This window comes from Geospiza fortis, unplaced genomic scaffold, assembly GCF_000277835.1.
Source record: "Geospiza fortis unplaced genomic scaffold, GeoFor_1.0 scaffold55, whole genome shotgun sequence".
Taxonomy (NCBI): Eukaryota; Metazoa; Chordata; class Aves; order Passeriformes; family Thraupidae; genus Geospiza; species Geospiza fortis.
The window spans coordinates 5108253-5131177 of record NW_005054308.1 but is presented as its reverse complement, the minus strand read 5'-3'; the positions used below and the strand labels follow the sequence as shown (position 1 = coordinate 5131177).

Below are 22925 nucleotides of genomic sequence, written 5' to 3'. Positions count from 1 at the left end.
CTGCCGAAGCGATTGCTTTGCAGAAGTTTTAGGAAAGATGTGAGAAGACTCTTCTTACTCGCTTCTTACACGAACAGCGAAATTGCTTACAGCGCATGCATGTTTAAACTTTTTCTCTCTTTACATCAGCTTGCCTCGCAGAGTTCTGAGATCCTTTCAGTGTCTGCGTCTGTGTGTAATAGCTGAATGAGACTATAACAGGTAGTGGTGAAATCTTTGTTTGGTCAGTAGTAGTGTGGGTTGCTTAAAGAAAAAAATCTGCTTTCCAAGAGTTTCCAGTTGCAAACTACCTTTAAACTGCTGTAATCCTTCGGCGTTACTCAGCTAATGCTTTGTTACACTTTCGTTCTGAAGGTTGGCATAGAGGAGTGAGGTGTAACTCCCTGTGATTTTGTAGTTGGACTCTTTCCTTTTGATATATACTGCTGTAAAGATTAAAAAAAAAACCCTTGGTACTATTGGATGATAGTCCTTAAAAGGGCACACCTGAATTAGAAATGCTTTTGCAGAGGTGAATAAGAGAGTAGGGGGAGATTTGCTGCATGGGATTCCCATATGTTTTCATAAATACATGTGCGTGTGTGTGTGTGTATATATTCACTGCTAATATTGTCAGCAGTAGAATTTTAGCTTAAGACTTAAAAAACAAGCCAAGCTTCATGCTGTTTTTGTGTTTCGTTTTCAGTAATAAGATTTCTGTAACCAAAACAACCCTGGGAATGTGTTCCCAATCTGTTTCATAAGCTTTTGTCTTGAAGATATCCAGAGTACAAATCTGGTTAATAATAAGTTGCCATTTTAATAAATAAATTTTAGGGAAGTGACTGTTTAATGCAGGATGTATTCTGTAGTGCAGTTGCTTTCAGCTTCTAAAGATTTCTCACTGGAATTGTGTATAAGCCTACTACTGGCAGGTTTGGTGTGTTGGTTATTTTTCTAGTAGGAGAATAACAGGTAAGTACTAAGAAACTTATTTCACAGATATACTTGTTACTTGCACAACAGGAAATCTATTTTTACTTGGGGGCTCTTGAAGCCCTAGTGAAAGTCAAGACTCGTGGAGAGTTGCTTTGCACAGAGAATTGCAAATGTGTTGAAATACATAAAACTTGTGTGCTCTGATAACCCATTTCTCTTTTTGGGGCTTTTCTACAGAGCTGATGCTCATCTCCAAGTGATTTTTGAAAGGTGGTTTTGTGCAGACAATGATTCTTAAGGGGAGGGGTTTTTCAGGATCAGGATAATTTTGTTTTCCCATATTTCTTTATCCCTTTTACAGAAAACTGTTTCATTAACTTCTGAAGAGGTACAGCATTGTTCTTGTGTAGCTAACAAGTTGATATCCTGTAGCTTGATACCCAGTTCATGCAAAATCTGTACTTTTTTTGGTTTTGTCTCTAAGTCCTTGCAGAGGGAGGATCTTGACCTTTCAGCTGTACTTTTCTTAAAATATTGAAGATTCCATGAAAATACCATAGGTGCAAAGGAGCTGTTCATCAAAACACTCTGGTACCTCAGAGTGCATAGCTTTGGAGTAATGAACAGGGTTGGAAAGAAGACTGGGATATACTGGGAAAGTCTGGAGCTGGCCTTGAGAGATCCTGTGGTCTCATGTTAGTGCTACCTGGCTGTGCAGCTGCATCTGACTACCTCTAATATTATTGTGTAGGAGATATTGTTTTCTTCCTTCTTGTCCCTGTGACAGAGCAGAAAGCTGGTAGCCCACGTTTTCTCTTTGCTGATCCTTTTTCCTCTGCTTTTTTTCTAAAGTTTTTAAGAGGAAATGTCAAATAAACTGACTGTCTAAATTGCTGCTGGAGATGACCCAGTTGAATGCCTCTTAAAATGCTGCATAGATTTTGAGGAACTAGAAGGTAACAGGGACTCTAGACATTTCTTGAGAATCTCTTAAGACTATTACAGTTTGGTTTAAACTCAGTCTTTACTAGGGTTTGGAGGTCTTCGATCTATTTTACTGCAGATTCCTTGAGTTTATCAGCTGACTTAAAACATGGAAAAGATGCTGCTCCCTCCTACATGCACTGAGGAAGACAGAAATCCAAATTCTAGTTCTTAAAGTAACCAAAAGTTATTTGTGTGGCTTTGTGCCCTTCTAGGGTGGGTGTCTGGGTTGCCCTTGAGGCTTTTGTGTTTTGCATTGGGTCACAGATTCTCGGTGGGGCCAGTGAAGAGAGAGACAAACTGCTTTTAGAAAGCAAAGCAGGCAGCCTAGAGCACAGCTGCTCAGGGGGAAGGGATTGCTTTTATTTCCTGTTTTAAGGAACAAGTTTGAAGAGATTTGCTTGTGCAAATCACTCAGGGCTCTAATGGCACTATCTGTCATAGTGAATGTGAAAGTATGAAGGGGAAAATTTGTTAGAGAGCTCTTCAGTAATTACTGAGGTAATTTACTTGTAAGGTTTGGAAGAGGGATGGACACCCGCGAAAACTGTTGGTCTGTGCTCTTGTTACTGTAGTCCTTCAGAGCTAAAGAGGTTGAGTCCATTACTGTGCTCTCTGATGTAATTGCTTACCTCTTATTCATTCTTGACAGATGAATTTAACTTGCTCTCTAATGTGTCAGGAAAGTCTCTTCTAAACTGTAGCACAAAAGTCTAATTCTGTAGTACTACAAGGACACTGGCTGATAGTGCAGGGTGTTGTGGTGTGTATAAAATGGGAAGGAGAATGTGTTGTTATAGGTCTGGATGAGGGAAGGGTTGCCTGGCAGAACCCTCCTTGAAATTTCCTACTGAAAAAGGCTGAAGGGAATGTTGGAGAAATTGCAGCAGCCACAGAGATTTGAGGGTAGTTTTGTTTTAAACTTGTTTTGCTGTTTTAATTAAGTTTTTTATTAAAACCCTGTTTCCTTCTGTCCATGGACTCCATGGATGTATGTTGTAACTTTTATCTTTGTTCCCAGTGTTTGAATAACATACTTTTTGATTTTTTTTTCTGTAATACAGAGATTAGTACAGTCCTAGCACATAGCAGTAGTTCTAAGTTATGGAGTAGTCATCAAGGAGTAGAGAGTTGTATTTGGGTGGTTTTGTTTTTAGAGTTGTTTACTTAGATGCTTTTTGTTTGGGGGATTGGAGTAGGAACATGCATTCCCTCAAAGCTGTAAAAGCTGTAATTGCTGTCTGTCTGCAAGTATATTTCATTAGCAGTGGTAATGCACAAAACTGAAAGAATGTTTGTTTATGAATGCATGTTTAATGGTGTGCTGTTGAAAAATTCATATGTATTAAAATATGTATAATATTTCCCATCTTGTCTGCCAGAAATTAGTGAGACATTGAACATTTGTTTTCTTTCTTTTTCTTTAAGATCTTGAAAACTTTGCCAGGTCCCTAAGAGAGAAAACTACATGACACTACACCATGACTGACAGTAAATGTGATAGTCAATTTTACAGTGTTCAAGTTGCAGATTCAACATTCACTGTGCTAAAACGTTACCAGCAACTGAAGCCCATAGGATCAGGGGCACAGGGCATTGTTTGGTGAGTAATAAATACTTCATTTAAATATTAAAAGCTATAAATACAAAGCAAAGTTTTCATGTATTTCTGATAGAAGTGCCAGAACATTAAACACTGATAATACATTCTCTTGTTACAGGGGTTATGGACTAAATAAATTCTAAACCAATTGCTTGCTATAGTTAATGTGCAATTGTATTTTTTTTTGTTCTGTTTTTAGGGAAAATTAATATTTGGATAACTACATAAATTAGAATGGTCAACAAGAAATTTCTTCCTTTCTCATTAATCACTTTATTTCTGTTTCTAGTTCTCCCATTGCCCTTGTAGTTGTGATATTGCAGTGTAAGGTATGACAATGGTGAGACATTCTGGGTTTTACTCGTTTCTTCATCATGGCCCCCTTTCTTCCCCCTCTTTTATTCCCAATCACTCCTGTCCATTTCTAGGAGCCATCAATGCAGTGCCTTGCCATTAACTGGCAGGATGAGGCAAATCAGTGTCATTGTCACTCCATGGATTAACCAGAAAGGGATGCTGTGTGAGGGGCTGGGCTGGCCGGCTCTCCCTTGGTGTGTCACCCCAGCTTTGTGTCCAGCCTCCACTGGCCCAGGACGTGGGAGTCTTTAGGCTGATCCTGAACCTTAGTCTCTTGTATGGCACCACACCTCTGGGCCAGCTAAAGGTAAACACTTTCAAATGTTTTTTAGACTGCAGCAATCCATTCTGCACAATTTAGTGCCAGCCCATACTTTGTTGGGCAAAACCTACTTGGTAACAACAGAAGTGTTTATTGATGTGGGTTTTCATTCCATAATCAGGGGAGCAAACAGATGTACCCTGGAACTCTGTGTATTGACTTCATCACAACACATGTGGGCTGTTTGTGCTCTGAATCCAGCCTGCAGTTTATCTTCATCTATAAAATCTGCAGAATAAGTGTGATGACTCATGTACTGTGAATAACTCCTTAACAGCACCTGCCCATGTCTTCTTGGCCTTTCCATAACCATAATAAGTTATATAAGTAGGAAAAGAGTGCATTTCTCTGAGAGCAGGCCTTAATTTTAAATTTTTTTAGCTACCCCTCTTGCCCTGCTGATAGGTGACAATCAAAATGAAAACACCATATTTCATTCTTCTTCAGTGGGTTGAGTGATGAGGGGATCCTAGATCTTGGTCATTAGGATTTGGGAAAGATTTAGTATAGTACTGACATTTTCCAGGCGTCTTTGTTCTCAGAGTTATGCTTGGTTGAGATGGTGTGCAGGAATTTGAGGTGCTTGGAAGTGTTTCTCCTTTCATTAGAAGCAGAGCATTTTGAAGCCAAATTACTTTGGATCTCTGCTTCAGAATGAAATGCAGGTGTAGTGTTAAGGTTATCATGTTGCGAGAAGAGGAAATTATTTGATTTATTCACTTGTTTTGAAACTACTTGATTTATGGAACACAGAGTGAAACACTGCATGAATTTTCATCTTCCTGTGAAAGACCTCAAGTTGAACAAGGTGCAACATCTTAGTTTCTCCTAAAATTTTTATGCAAGGGAAAGATGCATTTTACTTCCTGGTTTGTTGTAGAAAACTCAGTGTAAGATGAGTGCTATCCTGCTGTGTTTGGCTGAAAAAATGGTCAAGAAATTAGGGTAACACACAGATGTGATGGCTTTTTTATCATCCTGTGTTTAATATAAAAATAGGAGAAGTTTTTCTGGAGTTTTCTGTCTGGATTGAATTTATTCTATGAGGAATTTTTAATACCACCTGTGCCACTTTAGCTAGGAGAGGTCTAAATTTGTGCTTTTTTTCTCATGATGTTAATGGGAAACTCCATTGGTATTGCACTATGTAGTTTTAACTTTGATATTAAAATGTAGGAAAATAAGTAGTTTTAAAAATACATACTTAGGAAAAATAGTAAATGAGAGCTCGAGGAAGATGAAAAAGTAACTCAGGTTTTATGTAGAAGATATTTCTATCTCACAAGGCCAGGAGAGAAACTGGATATACAATTTGTAATTTATGTACAAAGTAAACATATTTAACTTACTGCACTTCTTTGTTCCTAAGTATTAATACATCTGAAGTTTGCTAATCTATTTTGGACTGAATCAAAATAACTTTTGTCTTTAACTTCCTGACATCTTTTCTTTTCTTGTCTTTAAGTTTCTAAATCGATCTCCAAAATAGGAGGTTCAGGTGGAGTTCTTCATATGTGCTTAAACTAAGGCTTGTCATACATCTGATTTGTCACATCACACAGGGTCACTTCCCCTAAAATTATTCCTCTGTTTGCTGCTGCCCTGTGATTTACAGCTAATTCATGCAGACCCTGTTGGTTACTGATTTGATACTAATTCACAGGTATACTCACCAGCATATGGAAGTCATTAAACATTAAAGGCATTAATATATATAAATAAATGTATGTGTAACATCTTTTGGGTGAATACTGAAATATCAGTGCTTTCATATTTATGTTTAGGAGGAAAATAATTTCTTCAACTGTCTGGCCAGTTGCTTTCCTCCCACTCTGTGTTTCCTTTTGCACAGGCATAAAGGGTTTAAATCAGAGACTTACTGTAACATTCAGTAATGACTTGTGCACTTCACAGAAGTCAGCTGAAATAAATGCTAGCAAGTCTTTAGTTAAGTGGCACATTGGTTCAAATTGGGAGCCATGTCCCAAGAAAACACATCTGCTGGGTGAGCCCTGCTTTGTGGTGGTGTTGCTTTTTTCCAGGAGGAAAAGCAGTGGCTTTATACTGGGAAACTTGATATAATTTGAGTATTGTTGTACTTAGAGGGAAGCTGTAATTTTTGTTAGAGTACTGTAGTGTGATGGCCCTTTTAAGTCTGATGTCACATAGAACTTTATGAGATAGGAAAGGAGCTCACAAAGAGCTTAAATGTGCTTGGAAAAAATATGAATGAGAATTCTTTCCTACCCTATGAAAGTAACATCAAATGGAAATAGGGTAATGTAGGAATCTTTATTTAAAACTGAAACTGTTTAAAGACTGGAACTCCTGAGTAGCATGTGCTGGGAATTCGCATATATTTTGCCAAATAGTCTGTGTTACTAATGAAGGGGATTCCTGCTTTAGTCTTGTTTTGTTTATACAGATACTTTAGCCTTAGGGTCTTTCAGCTATTAAATCAAGTGTAACTTGGACCTCAAACTGCAGAGGGAGAGAAGAAACAAGTGAAAAACAGGATAAATTTAATGGTCATGGTCAGTTTTAAACTCTTGTATTCCTCCTTCAGTCTGAGTTTTCCTTATTTCTCAATTCAATGCATTTTTTTCCATCCAGTGGCAGATGATTAATGTAATTTTCTGCTAGACACTACATTTTTTTTATCATTGCAAACTGTCTATGTACAGGAGAAAATTGATCCCTGCAGAAGGGATAATGGAGACATGGTTGTGACTCTACTTCAGCTAGGAGACATTTCTGCTGCAAATACTAAATGATTGTCAGTCAGCAAAAGTGTCCAAAAAAATATTCCAAATATACAGATTAGGCAGCTGCAATGCTTCTTGATTTTAAACAAGCCTAAAATATTTTTAGATCCTGCAATTTTGGGTGTGAGTCTTGAGTCAGCAGTTTCAAGTCTAAAGACGAAAAGGAGAGCAGGAAGACCTCTGATGAATGTCCGTGCTTCTGTTTGACTTACTTGTATTTATTAAAGGTTGTGAAGTTTTTAAAGGATGTTTCTTTTCTGAATTAAAATTAGACGTAGTACCAACAGGCTAGCAGATATACTTTGTCTTAAATCTTGATTTCTTTCCTTCCTCGCTTCTGGCTCCCTTTTGCCCCCTCCTCTCCCTCAAACAGACTTCAACTTGTTTGTCTTTGAACACTTCTAGTGCTGCATTTGATACAGTGCTTGGAATCAATGTTGCTGTGAAGAAGCTGAGTCGTCCTTTTCAGAACCAAACCCACGCCAAGAGGGCTTACAGAGAGCTCGTTCTTTTAAAGTGCGTCAATCACAAAAATGTGAGTCGGCCTTTGTGTTGCTCTCCTTACTCTGCCTTATCTCAAAAGCTCAGCATTTGCTCTCTCACTTGCTGTTAGTACCCATAGGAATGGAAATAGTGATGGGCTGGGAAGATTTGCTGTGGGCAGTGCAGTTCTCCACAATGTATGGCTCAGTTTTTGGGTGAGCTGCCTGGGGTCTGAAGTACCAAGGGGAGGAGGTTTCTGCTGCCATCAGTGTCAGTGTTAGAGACCAGGCCTTGCTGTGTTGCATTTGCCCTTTTTCAGCCATGTGCAGCACAGCTTGTTGGCACTGGGGTGGTTTGTGGGTTTGACCATTGTAACTTCACTGTATTTAAGTCTTCTGAGCTTAGGCAAGATTTTTATTAAATACAGCGTTTAATTGCTGAAGTTTTCAGGGGTACAGCACTGTCTACAAAATTGAAATGCTATGGACAACACTTATGAATTTTGAAATCTTGAAACTCTCTAAAGTGAGCCATGATGTCAATACTTCATTGCTCAAATACAAGAATATCAGGTTTATGTGACTGCTGTGTGCTGGTACTAACATGAACTAGAAACATTGCTGGTCAAATCTCAAACTTCCTGCAGTCAATTAGCCTTTCAGGGCTGCTTTTTAAGTGTGCTTTTGGTGAGGCCCAGATGTAGCAGAATAAAAGCAAGGTGGTTATTAAAGATGGCAGTAGAGCAATTTTAGCAGTTCTGGAAATAGTACATCATAATCTAAGTTTAATGGGATGGTGTGGGGCACCTCTGTGCACATGGTGTTGGACAGCCTTGCTTAAAATTCTTTGCACAGCATGTGATTTAAAATAAGAGATTATTATTTATGGGGGGAAATAGGGTATATTTCAGACACTGGAGAGGGAGCTAAAAGGTGTCATATTACTTTAAAAAAAATGTGATTTTGTCCTGTCTTGGTTCCCTTGGCACACATGCTGCAGTTTGGAACTATTTCTGAATTGGCAGTTTTTCAGCATATGTGAATTAAGTGCAGCCAAGTAACATTCAAATTGTGTATATAGTAACAGTGTGCACTTTATTTTGCATAGTAACTTCTGCAGTAGTGGAGTTTTGTGGGAATTAAAGTAGAAGTTTCTTCTAATATGTTGGTTTTTGTTTTATAGATTATTAGTTTATTAAATGTATTTACACCACAGAAGTCACTAGAAGAATTTCAGGATGTGTAAGTACTAGATATTTTTTTATTTTCTCTGACAAATACTGGCCTAAGCCCTAGAGTTGGATTTCCAGTATCCTACAGACGTTATGCTTCGAAAATCAAGAGTACCTAAAAGCTGAAGTGGGCAGTGAAAAAGGAATATTTACCTTTTATTCATCAGTCTGCCATACTTTGCTTGCCCATCTGGTTTGTGTGCATGGTCCTTCAGCAGCTCCATAGATCACCTCAGGATAGTGACTTGGTCTGGATAACATGAGATCAATTTTTTACTGTGCCAGTCGCATCAGCACAGCAGTATTTTGGCCTCAATTCAGAACTGAATATATTTCTTTTTTATTCAAGCATTATCAATTGATCTAGAAAGGATTCATGGCCATTTGTTTGGTGGGATATCCCTAGGTTCCAGTGAATGTGCTGTTGTGGTTTGTGAATTTGCTTGGGCAAATTGAGGGAGTGTTTGTCTGAAGAGGGTAAGTAGATGACAGCTGCATATTATTTTATGATCCTTAGTTTTCACTGTGGTTATTCTAATTTTCTTGGTTTTTAGAGTAAAATACAGTGAAAGAGGGCATTTATGTTGCATTATCTGCATTCTGCATCTACTTCACTCAGTCTTAGTTTTTCATGATGCATAAAGATAGAATTATTCTCTATATTACTGTTTATAAAACTAGAGGAATTTTAATATTTTCTGATGGAATATTGAGCACTTAATTTTTAATAGTAGGACTTTCTGAATAGATAATTTTACTTTGTAACTGTGATTGTGCATGGGTTTTTTAATCATTGTTTTTTTGACACTTAGGTTAGCAAAGAAGGTGATTTTTCTTAAATATCTCATATGCTAAACTTAAACCTATGAAAAATAAGACTTGAGTTTTTTAATACTTTCTTTTTTGTGCTTTAGATATTTGGTTATGGAGCTGATGGATGCAAATTTGTGCCAGGTTATTCATATGGAATTGGATCATGAAAGAATGTCTTATCTTCTTTACCAAATGCTATGTGGGATCAAGCATCTCCACTCAGCTGGTATCATCCACAGAGTAGGTAGTAGTAGATCATTAACAATACTCTTTGTGAGCACAATTTTTATGAAACAGGGAGGAAGGGAGGGGGTTGTATAAATAAGCACATACACCAGGGCAGGAAAATGCAGTTGTTATTAAAGTTACTTTTTGTCTTATCCTGATTGTGGAGGGGGGTGTGTGGGTATTATTCTGTATGTTAATCCTTCCTTAACTGAAGTAATTTCTTGTTAGGATTTGAAACCCAGCAACATAGTAGTAAAATCAGATTGCACACTAAAAATCCTTGATTTTGGACTGGCAAGAACAGCATGTACTAACTTCATGATGACTCCATATGTGGTAACACGGTATTACAGAGCTCCAGAGGTTATCCTGGGAATGGGATACAAAGAGAATGGTAAGCTGCTGGAGTAATGTTTAAATCTCCTGTCTAAAGTATGTCTCTCTTGGAACATAACTACTGTAAAAAGAGGAGGGAGGGCTGCTTTCCCCCGTCGAGTTTGTTGTTAAAATATTCTAATCATGGTACTGGAAATGAAAACTATTACAGTGTAATTTTTTTGTTGAAAATATGATAGTTTCTGTATGCTTTTCTTTATTTAACATTAACTGCTCCCTCTCCCCTGCTCTAGTTATATCTTGTCATATATTCACCATTATCTTTTTGCCATGTTTTTTATTCTCAGAAAAAGTATTGAGATACTGATTGTGGCTAGTATTAAAAAAAATCCAAACAAAATTCAATATATGAATAATAAACCCTTTAATCAATGTAATTTTATTCTGAAACATCTTCTTTTAACAGTGTGTCCTCTTATGCCTCTCTGATTATTAAAATATGTTGCAGATCCCTACCATAAACCATGTCTAATATTCTGTTAAGTCTGCTTGGTGCTCAGAGAGGCTGGGTGTTACATTATTAAAACCAGCACAGCTGTAATATACTGAACATTCAGCCAACAAAATTGCTCCCAAGGAATTATCCTTGCATTACTGGGGGGTTTACCTGCTGATTTTTACTAACACTAGACTTGTATGCTCTTCATCACAAGGGCTTGTGGATGGTTTAGAGTATCTGTAATTTTGGGTGTGTAAAACGAGGGACTTGTGGGACCTTGCTGGGCCCTTGATAATGATAAAAACACTTTATTTGGTGCAGAAGGCAGCTTGTTGTACAGCAAGTGCTGATGTGGATCAGAACTTCAGCAAAGATTGTTCTGGTTGGGACAAAAATAAATTATCTGCAAGACTGTAGGAATACAGGGTGAGCTTTCAAATAAATAATTGTGGTATTTTAAAAAAAATCTCTTTAATCTTTTGTCCTTGTTGCACCTAACATATGATAGTGGATATCTGGTCTGTTGGGTGCATTATGGCAGAAATGGTCCTCCATAAAGTCCTGTTCCCAGGAAGAGATTGTATCCTTCTTCATGGTGGTTTCACAAGTGTAAACACTGATTATGTTTTACTAAATACAAAATTCAGGAACACTCAGTTGGTGTTGATATGATTGAAAATTCATGTGAGCAGTTTGGTTTTCCACATTGTTGTGTTTTACTGTAGATGCAGATGGTTTTGTTTGTTTTCCTCACATTTGTCCATGATACTCCATAATTTGATCATTTCACTTTTATTTTCAGTTGATATCTGGTCAGTTGGGTGCATCATGGGAGAATTGGTGAAAGGTTGTGTGATATTCCAAGGCACTGATCGTATCCTTCCCTAGTCATCCTTGAGTCCCATTCCACTTCCAACAGAAACACAATTCTGTAGATCTGTATGAAAGCATAAACAATTAATAATGTTAGCAAAACATTTAATAATGTTTTACTAGATCCACTGTACTCTTTGAAATTAGTGTCATTAACCAAGTTGTTGAGCTTTCCATTTTATTTTCTTAGTCGACTATATTTCATGTAATTTATAGTGGTTGAATCCAATGTGTTATGAGCTCCAGCTTTTGTAGTTTAAAAGACAGATATTGCTAGGTTTGAAAAATAGAAAATAACTTATTTTTTACTCTTGTTCTTTGTAGATAAGTGTTTAAGCAAAAGCCTACAAAGTTATTTCTTAACTATGCATGGATTTTGCTGATTATTTGTTTGAACAGTAGACTAATTTTTTTTTATTGCACAATTTTTTGAGTTTTAATCAGATTTTTTTTCTTGTTTATTAGGGCTTGCTGGGCAAAGGTGACCTATGGCCAGCACACTGCATGAGATCTTTTTTTATTATTATTTAACATGAAAAACTTTCTGGAGGTTCTTTTTTTTTCTCATTTTATGAAAATTTGATTTTGGACTGACTTCTTCTATAAGACAGTTGTTCTTCCTTTTCCCCTTCTAGTATTTTTAACCAAGATTTCCAAGATTTCATAGAACTATAATCTCAGAATGATTTGGGTTGGAAGTGGCCTTAAAAACCGTCTCATTCCAACTCCCCTACACCTTCCACTATCCCAGGTTGCTTCAAACCCCATCCAGCCTGGCCTTGAACCCTTCCAGGGATGGGGTGCCCTGTCTTCAGAATTGTGCTCCAAGTTTTTGAAGCCAGTATAATATTTTTGCTCATCAGCAAGGAGCAACCACCACTAAAAACATCAGGTGCTTGTTCACAGATACTTGTGTATCTTATAGAGGAGGATTTCCAATTTTAATGCTGAATTTCATGACACTAATCTTCAACAGTTGATCATACATTATTTAGTAGTAAATTGATTAAATGTTAAATAAGTCTCTTTTTTTCTATCTTTCTTCCTTTCTATATTTATTATTTTACCTTTTGAAGCCTTCAGACCAACCTAACACAATTCTTCATGGATGTTATGTGTCTTTCACCTGCATGTTGTTAGCATGGGCTATTTTGATTTATTCATGAATAAATGAAGGAAATTTTGTTCATGCTTGTTGAATGTACAAATTACCATTTGTGATTCTCTCAGGGCCACTGAAGCTCTACCAGTCTATGTTTCAAGGAGTCTCCTCCCTGATAGGGAAGTGCATAGCTGTGCTTACAGGGATTTTTGCTTCTTGTAAGAGTTTCAGTTCTCTTTAATGTGAGATACTGACAACTGTTTGTGTTGTTGGGGCCTTTCCTGGGTGGGTCAGGTTGTCACCTTCAGTTGCAGGATTGTCTTGGCAGGATGACTTCTGGGCAGTGGTGCTGTGCATGGCCATGAAACATTCCTTTTGTTGATTGTGTTTGGGGTTTCTTTTGTTTAGTTGCTTTTTTAAAGTTAAATTTTAAAATGTCTTAGTATTTGGGCATTTAGAGGAGGAGCCAAGTTCAGCGTATTGTGCAATGCTTACCCTTGACTATCTTCAAGGAAAATCTGCTCTTGGAGTCAGTAATTTATATTTTCCCAGATGGTGGATGGGAATTTCTGGGATATTTGCAGCAGTGCTCTGGGTGGAATGAGGTGCTCTGTGTTGCCAGGGTGATGGATGCACAGACCCTGCTCCAGGCTCTGCTGGGGAGGCCTGAGTTACTGCCAGCTGCTGTTGGAAATGAGAAATGGAGAAAAACCAGGGAATGCAGGCACCTAAGGTGATGGTGGAAAAGCCTGGCAGCAGCCCTGCGTTTTTTGTGTTCTTTCTGCCCATATGGAGAAGGAAACTGATGGCCTGACCAATGCAAAAAGCACGAGGGGTATTTGTGCTTTCTTGGGAAAAGTCATGCTTTGTTGTCATTGTAGGAAGGACTCTGTTTTCAATGTCTCTTCTTCCAGAGTCCCTAAAGGCAAATAGACTTGGCTGGATTAAATGCCTGGTTCCTTCTGACCCTGAAGTCTCTTAGAGTGGGGAGAGTGGCTTTGTGTGGCGGCTGCCCGGTCAGTCACAGAGCTTTCTCTGCCTGCTTTATACTGAAATCCCACTCGGATTTCTGATAAGAAGCTTATTTTAAGTCCATCCTATATCGAGAATTTTTTCAACTTTCACCATCTGTAAAGCACTTTGAAACTGACATATTGTTTTTACCTCTAAAGTGGGATGGGTCATTAAGTTTTCTGCCTTTCCCTGCAGTCTTCTGAAGCCTCAATAAACTGGACTGATTATCTGACTAACCAGGCTGCTGTTACTCAAAGGAAAAGCATCTTCTTGAATCTAGATTGGTGGAGCTCTCACACAAATCAGTTTCTCAGCTAGGAACAAAATTTCCTGATGTATGTTGATTTGCTTTGTCTGTGCTTTGTTTTAGCATGACAGTTAACAATATCAGTTTTGAATTTTGATTTTAATACAGCTTTTCCATTGGAATGCATTCAATAAACAAATAAAATTTTCAATCTTTGTATCAGAAGTCTAAAGTCTTAGGATGGAGCAGTGACTATACATATATTCGTAATTCTATTCTTGACACACTAACTGAAATAGAAGCACCTCAGTGTTTTTAAAATACATCTTAATTCAAAGTACAGCACATTTGTTGTTTAGTTGCATAGTCTGTCTATGAGAATGGATAGGTTGAAGTGCTAGATGGTGAATTTAGCTATGATTTTTTTTGCAAGGTCAATGGATAGGCTCTGCTGGAATTTCACATTGTTTTTATCAGGAAAAACTGGTAAGTGTAGATCTGAGTTGACTTAAATGTTAGGAATATTAATGCAGTGTCTCCTGAGTGTGATAAATGAGCTTTGTTTGCCCAGCTGGGCTGGTTCAGAGCAGGCTCTGGTATCTCTGTAACAAGTGTCACCATGGCTGGGGAAAATGCCTTCACTTGAGAGGGGGAGAAGGGACAGTCCTGAGGAAACATGAGGCCCAATTTCAATTTGTGACTTGTAAATACTATTCTTACAAAATATTTACATTTTGAATTATAAGAACAGAGTTATCTGTGAGCATGATGGTTGATACACTTAAACAAACGAACCTGCTATAGAACCTTCTGGAATATAGATTTCCTGTTCAGAACTCCTCTGGACCTTTTCTGAAGTTGAAAAAGAAATCAGCCCCACCCAAACACCAACTAAAAAAAGCCCCCAACCATCCAACTACAGCCCCCAACTACCAACTGCAAAATGGTCCAACTCAAAGTTTCATTTCTGTAGGAGACAGGTACAAAGCTCCTTACTTTGGGTGGGATGCATTTGTGCTTTTGGGTTTTTTGTGTATTTTTCTCTAGCTTCAAGAATTCTCAGTGTTGCTGATGTTACATTGGACTTCAGAAGATTCCACAGCAGCCTTTCTTTTCTGACCTTAGAGTTATTTTGCTATGGATGCAACTGCCAAATAAAGCTTCTTTTGGATTCTAGAAAAATATTATAATTAGAAAAAGATACTTAAGCATAATGCATTGTGCAGCACTTCCAGCCTGTCCTTCAGAATACACTGACACAAAAATAAGGCTCAGATTTTGTAGCTTTTTGCATGGCAGCTCAGAATACTGCTGATGCTGCAGTCAAGTTCATCTTTGTCCTCTTTTCAAGTTCCTGTTAACTTCTCAGATTTTTAAGTGGTATTTTTTTAGAGTGCAGACTTCAAATTCTTCAGCTGATTTTCCTAAAGATATGGTGCAGATATTGATCAATGGAATAAAGTTATTGAACAATTAGGAACACCATCAGCAGACTTCATGAAGAAACTGCAGCCTACAGTGAGGAATTATGTAGAAAACAGGCCAAAATATCCTGGTATTAAGTTTGAGGAGCTCTTCCCAGACTGGATATTTCCATCAGAATCTGATCGCGACAAGTTAAAAAGTAAGGCGAGTTTTTTCTGTTTTTTTCCCTATGAAGTTAATTTAAAATGTCTGCAGCACACTTAATTTAAAGCCTAATAAAAATATTTATTGCAGTAGGTGTCAACAATAAAATCTGCATTCTTTTTGTTTCTATCATTTATGAAAAGTCCTCAGATCTTAGTAGTAGTTGCTAAATAGTCTTTCTCTGTCCCAGGATTCTGTTTAATTATTTTAGTTTTAATCCATTGAATAATGTCTGTAATTTGGTGTTCTCCAAAAATAATACTTTTTATTACTGATCATCTTATTCTAAGTGCATACAGCTCATGTGGGTTATATTTTATCTTTAGGTAATTACTGAGAAAATTAAAAAAAAACCAAAACCAACAATCCACCTTACTATATTCTGTAGAACAGAAGTGAAATTTTGCAGTGCATGTCCTGTGTTTCCAGTATTTATTTCCTGTGTCAGACATTAAACTCTACAGCTCTTTTACATTTGTGTTCTTTTCACCTTTACTTTCTAGCCAGCCAAGCTAGAGATTTATTGTCAAAAATGCTTGTAGTAGATCCAGACAAGAGAATTTCTGTAGATGAAGCCTTACGTCATCCTTATATTACTGTCTGGTATGATCCAGCTGAAGCAGAAGCTGTAAGTTTGCAATTAAAATAAATTTTCTAAGATTCCAATTCAATAACTTTAAAAATACCTTTAATTTTAGTCAAGAGCATACTTTGAACTCATTGGCTAGCAGGAGTCACACAGGAAGCCTTCAGATGAGCATTAGGGGCAGAATCACCTGAAGGATGGCTGCTGGTGGGGAGCTGATACAAGTCTGAAGTGGTTGTTAATTTTTCATTTTACTTACAGAAAGAGGTGCCTGTTTGGTGACAGTCCTGAGCTTTTTGAAACAGGGTCTTGCTCTGAGACCCTGTTAAGCTTTACAATTAATTTAATTTTGGTTGATGCTTTTAAACAGCCTTTCAGTGTGAGGCAGGACTTAAAAGCAGATTCTGGAGTTGTAAAATGAATGTGTCTTTGAAGTATAGGGAATAAAGTGCCAACAATGAAGGTAAAAAATACTAAAAATGTTGTCATTTAGATTTTTTTCGTTAAGACTGGGTGTGTTAACCTGATGTAGTAGGCACTATAGACTTTTCTTTTCTTTGTAGCCTCCACCTCAAATCTATGATGCACAATTGGAAGAAAGAGAGCATGCAATTGAGGAATGGAAAGGTAAGGAGTGAGCAGGACAAATTACATTTGTTGTGGTATGTTGTGTTATTACTGAGTGGCTGCAGTGTGTACTGGATTGTGTAACAGACTATTCCAAATAATTCCCACTATTCTGGAGAAGCAGTACTGCCTGTGGCAACAGGAAAAGAAATCGGGGATGGGAACAGGTTGTGTGTGGAGTGAATACTTACCTAGGTGTGTGAATGCTCATATATACATAGAACATTCTGAAGTCTGTTCAACAAAATGCTGAAATTTTCTTTTTTCTTTCCCTTTTTGTTCTTAAGTGCTTGTAATCTATAGAGCTTTTTCCTTGATAGAGAGTTCTCTGAAAAAGAAACATGCCTCTTCTCAGTGTGCATTGTTTAAGCCATATCTCTTGACAATATTTACTAGTTCATTTGTTTTAGAAATCTAAATAGCAGGAGAGTCCTTTGTTGTAGTTTTTTTCTCTAGTCTCATTGCTTATTTATTGACCCAATAGATTAAACTGTTGACTTAAACAAAAGAATAAACAGCACTGTAGTATTAAAATCAATTTCACCTTACAGTTTGAGTCAAAACCATTAAATGGTGAGGCAGTTAAAATTTTAACATCTGCCATCACAAGACCAAGGGTAATAAGCATCTTTTATGACTACTTTGAAAGCTGCTTGCTTTTGTAAAACAGCATTATAAATTTCAGATATTGATTCTGGCTGATCTATACATATGTTATCCTTAGGGCATGCCTGCACAGGTAGGTAGGATTCAAAGCATCTTTGATTACTGCAAGGTGGAAAAGTAAAATTGATCCACTAAATGTAATTGAATGCATTTGTAAACATTGTTACTCAGAATTGAAGAGTCCTTAATCTATTTAGATATTGTTATCTTAGTTACATTAAGACTGCGGGTACACACACAAGCTTCTGTGATTTAAGTTACTGCTCTGGGATTTTCTGGGTGTTGTTCAGGTGACTGTATCCTAAGTTGTCCTTGACTAGTAAATGAAGGTTTCATACAATATTTTAACAGTTTAACCTTCTTCAAAATATCCAGACTTTTCTTGGTACACCCATGGAGGTGGTTCTTCAAAAATAAATATTTGTGTATAATTTTACTTATCAAAGTAGAATTTCCAGGGAGGTTTACATAAAATCAGATTTTGAATCCAAGTGGCAAATAAATATCTCTACAGTTCTACTTCCAGACTGACCCTTAACCCTTTCCTTGTACCTTGATTCAAATGTGAATTGTTTACAAATCCTCTGTGATCTTACAGTGCTCTTTCTTGTCTTTTTTTTCTTTTGTCCCACTGTTCTCTTGTAAGAATTAATATACAAAGAAGTTATGGATTGGGAAGAAAGGAGCAAGAATGGTGTGGTAAAAGATCAGCCCTCAGGTTAGTCATTGTTTCATTAGTTCTGTAACTGTCACACATAGCCCTGTGAATGAAGAAATCTGCTCAGTAATCCAGGTAGGCAATGCTTTTGTTGTTTGGGACTCTTGAGACTGATCTGCCTTTGGAGATCCATGTACTCTGCTTTTTAATTGTTCTGAACTTGTAGAAAAACTTCACTGGTCTTGCATGTCCCACACCCTGAGCTGCCTTGTCCCTAAATGGCTCAGTCATCAAATGAAATTATCAGCAGCATTGAGCTCACCTGGAGCTCGGGTAACTGTGCTGAGTGCTGCTCTCAGGCTCAGCATGAGCCCCTTTCCTCAGGGTTAAACAGCTTTAGGGCTCCCTCAGGATACTTAACAGTGCTGTGTTTGTGCCCATGATTGAATCCTTGTGTTTGCTGCTGTTCTCACAGCTCAGTAATCAGAATATTGTACTGTCTTTTATTAACTGTATCTGTTCAATTTTTTGACCCCCAAGTCACTATTCACACTATGCATTGTTAGTCTTTTCGTCCTTCCCTCCACAGAGAGGGAGAAAAATAAAAATCTCTTAAAATGTCACCTTGGCTTTTGAGTGCTAGGGCCCTTACTGCTTGCTTTTCTCCTTTTTTATTAATTCCTTGATTTTCTAAGGATTTCTGTGGGGAAAGTGCTGCTCACAGCCCAGAAGCATGGTTATTTGTGACTGTAATATTGTCTTGCCTCAGATTTTATTATGTTTGGTTTTCTTAGCACAGATGCAGCAGTGAATAGCAACACCAGTCCTTCCCAGTCATCATCTATCAATGACATTTCATCCATGTCAACAGAGCAGACATTGGCCTCAGACACAGACAGCAGCCTGGATGCCTTGACAGGACCCCTCGAAGGATGTCGATGATCAGCTGTGATTGCAGACCTGACTTTGGAAAAGAACTCTTAATTTCCATTGGGCCTGAATTGCTTGTAAGTTAATGGAACCAAGTAGAAAAACTCCATGTTCTGCATGTTCTGCTAAAGTAATGCCTGTTGTTTTTTTTACTCAGTTGTTATGAAATTGCCTGCTTAATGTTGTAGAATGGAAGCAAATCCACGTCTAAAGAGCAAAAAAAAAAAAATTTAGACACTATTACAGGCTTTTCTTTGTTTCAGCCTATTTCAGGTGAGCAGTTATAATAGACTTTTAGCCAATAACTCCTCTTAAGTGGCATCATCAATCTCCAGTCCCAGCTGGCAGGCTTCTGTGACACAGTGGTTGTTTACATTTAGTACAGTATTGTTCATCAGTGGGTTTTTGAATGTATAGTCCCTATGAAGTTTGTTTTACTGTGTGACTGTGGCAGTTTGCTTTATTTAATGACCAGAGTGTTGTGTGTAAGTGTGAGCTCACATGTGGAATGCTCTCAGTGCTGTGTTTAAAGGACAGTTTTTCTTCCACATAGCACTTTTTTTTTTCTTTTAATCAAACCCTTTCTATCTTCACTTTTCAGTAATTTTCTCTTCTTGTAGAAGAGATAGACGTGAAGTTTAGAGCATAAAGCCATTACTTTGTATTTCACCTGAGTGTCTTTTTCAGTCTTTTAAATGTGGACAGAAGACACAGTGGCTTAAATAAATCTTGAGGAAGGATGAGTGACTTTTCTGTGAAGCAGTGCCTGTTTAGAAGAGGAGAGTGTGCTAAAATGTTCTGTATTTTCTAGCTTGTGATACTCATCCTTTAACAAAGATAAACAGAAAAAGAAGTTTTATCTGTGATGCTCTTCATTCACTGCAAGCTCTGATAAAAGGAGAGATGACTTGGAGATACTTGCAGCCTCAAAAAGCTGCATAAATATTTTCCATTTTTTTAATAGGTCCATTCTATCTAGTGAGTAATTAAAGAAATAAAAGTACAGTAGTTCTGAGTCACTTGTAAATTAAGCATTTAGGTAACAGAGCTTAGCTCTATTCTCACCTTAGCAAAGTCTATTTGTAGTGAGAAGAAAGACATGTTTAATACAAATTTTCTAAATGCAGTGTCGGACAAGAGGAGGAGGTTATTTGCTGTTTCCATACAGATTTATCAATACAGTTTTCAGAATCAGATAATGCAAAATTGCCTGTTACATTGCACAATCTGTTGAATTAGAAAATGCATTTGCAGTAGGGTAGGGTTTAAATTGCTTTGTTACACACACTTGTGACTTTGTGCACGTTCACTTTGGGGTGCACAGGTGTGAAATTTGCTGAAGGATTTCGTGTGCATGTGTGTGACTGAACTATAGAACTGAAAGTGTAATAGACATGGACAAGTTGAGGTAAAACACCACTTTCATAAAGGCACTATATTTAGCTGTTGATCAGATACTCTTGCCTTGAATATATAAATAGAACCTGTAAAATACACTGGCCCAGAGAGGCACTGCATTACTGACATACTTCTCATGTAAAACACAATTGTCCATTGTTCCAGGCCTTATGACTCGAAAAGCAGCACTTTCTCCTTATGCAAACGTTGCTTTTATATTAAAACTTTGCCCCTTTTTAATAGCTTAATTTACTGTAGTAAAAATACCAATATTTTAGTGTCCCAGAAGATTAAAAAAATTAACAAGGTAGTTAATGTTAACTTCAGAATTGTATTCTGGCATATCCGATTTTTAAAATTCTCTTAAATTGAATTGCGAGATATTTGGGGCTTGTGTTTTTTCTTATTGTTTGGTTTTCAACCTATGGATAACTTACTTTTATCTTTGGATACTGACAGTATATGTGAAATATTTTTAGTGCATTCTTGTCACTGGAAAAACATTTAAAAATACCTATTTATCATATAGCAGAACAATACACTTTGCTGTTGTTTTGCTTTTTTTAGTCCATGTTATTTGTGTAAGTTAAAATAGCTGAAGACACCTATTCACAATGAACAATTAGTGATTCATCTGCTAAATTTCATTTTTCAAGACTTAAATTTTTCAGCTGAAGTTGCACTGTGCTATGTTCATTTTAACAGTTTCTACTTTAGAAGACTTAAAGATTTATTTCTTTTTCCCCATGTGATTTGGATACTCACAGAGTTGAATTTTTCCTGTTGGGCTTGGGCTGCTCAGCATAACAGAGGGTTGGACCAGATGACTTCCAGCTCTATTCCAACCTATTCTGTGATTCAAATCGTCTTTAAATGTTTTTAACGATACTGTTCTGTCTTCATGACTTGTACTGCTATCTGTCCTTCTCCTAGTACATACTGTTAGCTTGAAAATATACTTTTGGAACAAGAAAAGAAGCCCCAACCTTGAGATCAAATGAGTTTATTTGTAAATCTTGTAGGAAAAGCTGTCTCATACCTAAATTTTTTTTACGTCCTCTTGCTGTGGCATACATTGAAGCTTAATTACAGAATGCCTTCAGAGCATGCATGAAACGTCTGTGAATATTGTGGATTTTGACTCCAGTTTAATCCAAAACCATAGTGCAAATGCACGTGGATCTCCAGAGGACACCAATGCAGACAATCCCCAGCAAAGCCAGGCAGGGCATGCTGCAGTTCCCAGGCTGTCCCAGTGTGCTCGTGTGCACTGCATGCAGCTCCTCCCCTGTCACTGCTCCTGACTGCAGGGGACATTCAGAGCCAGGGTGGTGACATGGTGGTCAATGCCACGAGAACCTCCTCACTGATGGAGAACAAAATCAGTGTAACTTGACAGGGGTTTAAAAATTAGGAGAGTTTGGTGTGCAATATAATCACTTTTATTCCTAATACTAAAATTATGTATGTAAAGTGATGCAATTGACTGTGTTTTTGCACTTTGGCATTTATAAATATTTATATGTATTTAAAAATTAAGGATATGTGTGTGTATACATATATATTAAGAAAACAGCTCAGTTTTGTAAACATGAATGTTACTTTCCTTTGGGAGACTTTGTATAGTGTTAACACTACTGCAGCATACATAAACAATTTATGAACTATGACTCAAATAAATGGTAGTCAACATAGATACAATCTGTAATCTTAACTGCTCACCTGAAAAAGAAAGGGATCTTTGGCTGTCAATAGATACTTTACCAGAACCTTGTTAAACGTTTGAACACTGAGTAGCTGAATGGCATTGCAGAAATGGAGTATGTTTTAAACAGATCATTTCATCTGTGCTCATATCATTTTTCCTCAAAAAAGCCTTTAGAAAGAGAAGCTTGGCATTTTGCAATCTGGGTAAGCAGCCTGTACTTTGAGGAAATCCTGTGATATGACAAGTCTAGGTCTTTATGGAAAAAGACAAGAAATGAATGTCAAAATTAAGGCTTTGTCTGCATGGATCATACAAACTAAACTAGTCTTAGGACTGGAAACTACAGTTTGCAAACAACCTTTGAAGTTTTGTAATGCTTCCAGCAAGGGCTTGCATTTTCTTGTCAAAATAATGAAAAACTCAACCTTGACTAGAAATTAACTAGTTGGTTGGAGAGTTTCAAAAGCTGTTAGGAACCAGAGGGCTCTTGAAAGAGGTTTTGTCTTTTTTTACATCCTAACAGAGCATATGTGTTTATTCCAAATTAATTAAAAGAAAAAAATTTATTCCGTATGTTTAATTTTTCTTTCTTAAAGGAAGGACCTTAAATGCTAAATCACTTTGCTTAAAATTATAATTTTATGAATGAAGTAGGATTTAGCTATTCCAAACACAGCTGACATGGAGTCTCCAAGGACAGGGTTGGGTGAGCCTTGTGTTGTCACAAAGGCCACCCTCCAGTTGGGAGTGAGCTGGGAGGTCACAGCTCGCGGTGCAGACAGACAGACAGACAGACAGACCTTTGTGGTCCTTGGGGAGCGTGGGTTCAGCCTTGCAGCAGCACAGAGAGTTTGGAGTAAGTGCTGAACTGCATTTGTCTGCATGTTCTACATGTGTCACATGGATTCTAGCAGGGCTTGATGCTAAACCTAGTGAGACCATATTCTG

The 22925-nt window shown here is 37.4% G+C and overlaps 1 protein-coding gene across 4 annotated transcripts; it reads left to right on the top strand.

The window, feature by feature from the left end:
- Window positions 1-129: 129 nt before the first annotated feature.
- Window positions 130-22531, top strand: MAPK9 (mitogen-activated protein kinase 9). Of its 4 annotated transcripts, none has more exons than XM_005418715.3 (12): window positions 130-201; window positions 3331-3505; window positions 7355-7484; window positions 8615-8673; window positions 9578-9716; window positions 9933-10098; window positions 11342-11413; window positions 15217-15399; window positions 15908-16032; window positions 16554-16617; window positions 17930-18001; window positions 18741-22531. In XM_005418715.3, the coding sequence occupies exons 2-12, from the start codon at window positions 3384-3386 to the stop codon at window positions 18881-18883; spliced, it is 1275 nt and encodes a 424-aa protein (XP_005418772.1). In that variant the 5' UTR covers window positions 130-201; window positions 3331-3383; the 3' UTR covers window positions 18884-22531. The 4 variants fall into 4 exon arrangements, 3 of the variants coding, with proteins under 3 accessions (XP_005418772.1, XP_005418773.1, XP_005418771.1); XM_005418716.2 differs by having other exon boundaries at window positions 18736-22531; XM_005418714.3 differs by lacking the exon at window positions 11342-11413 and adding an exon at window positions 11048-11119.
- The last annotated feature ends 394 nt before the right edge of the window (window positions 22532-22925 follow it).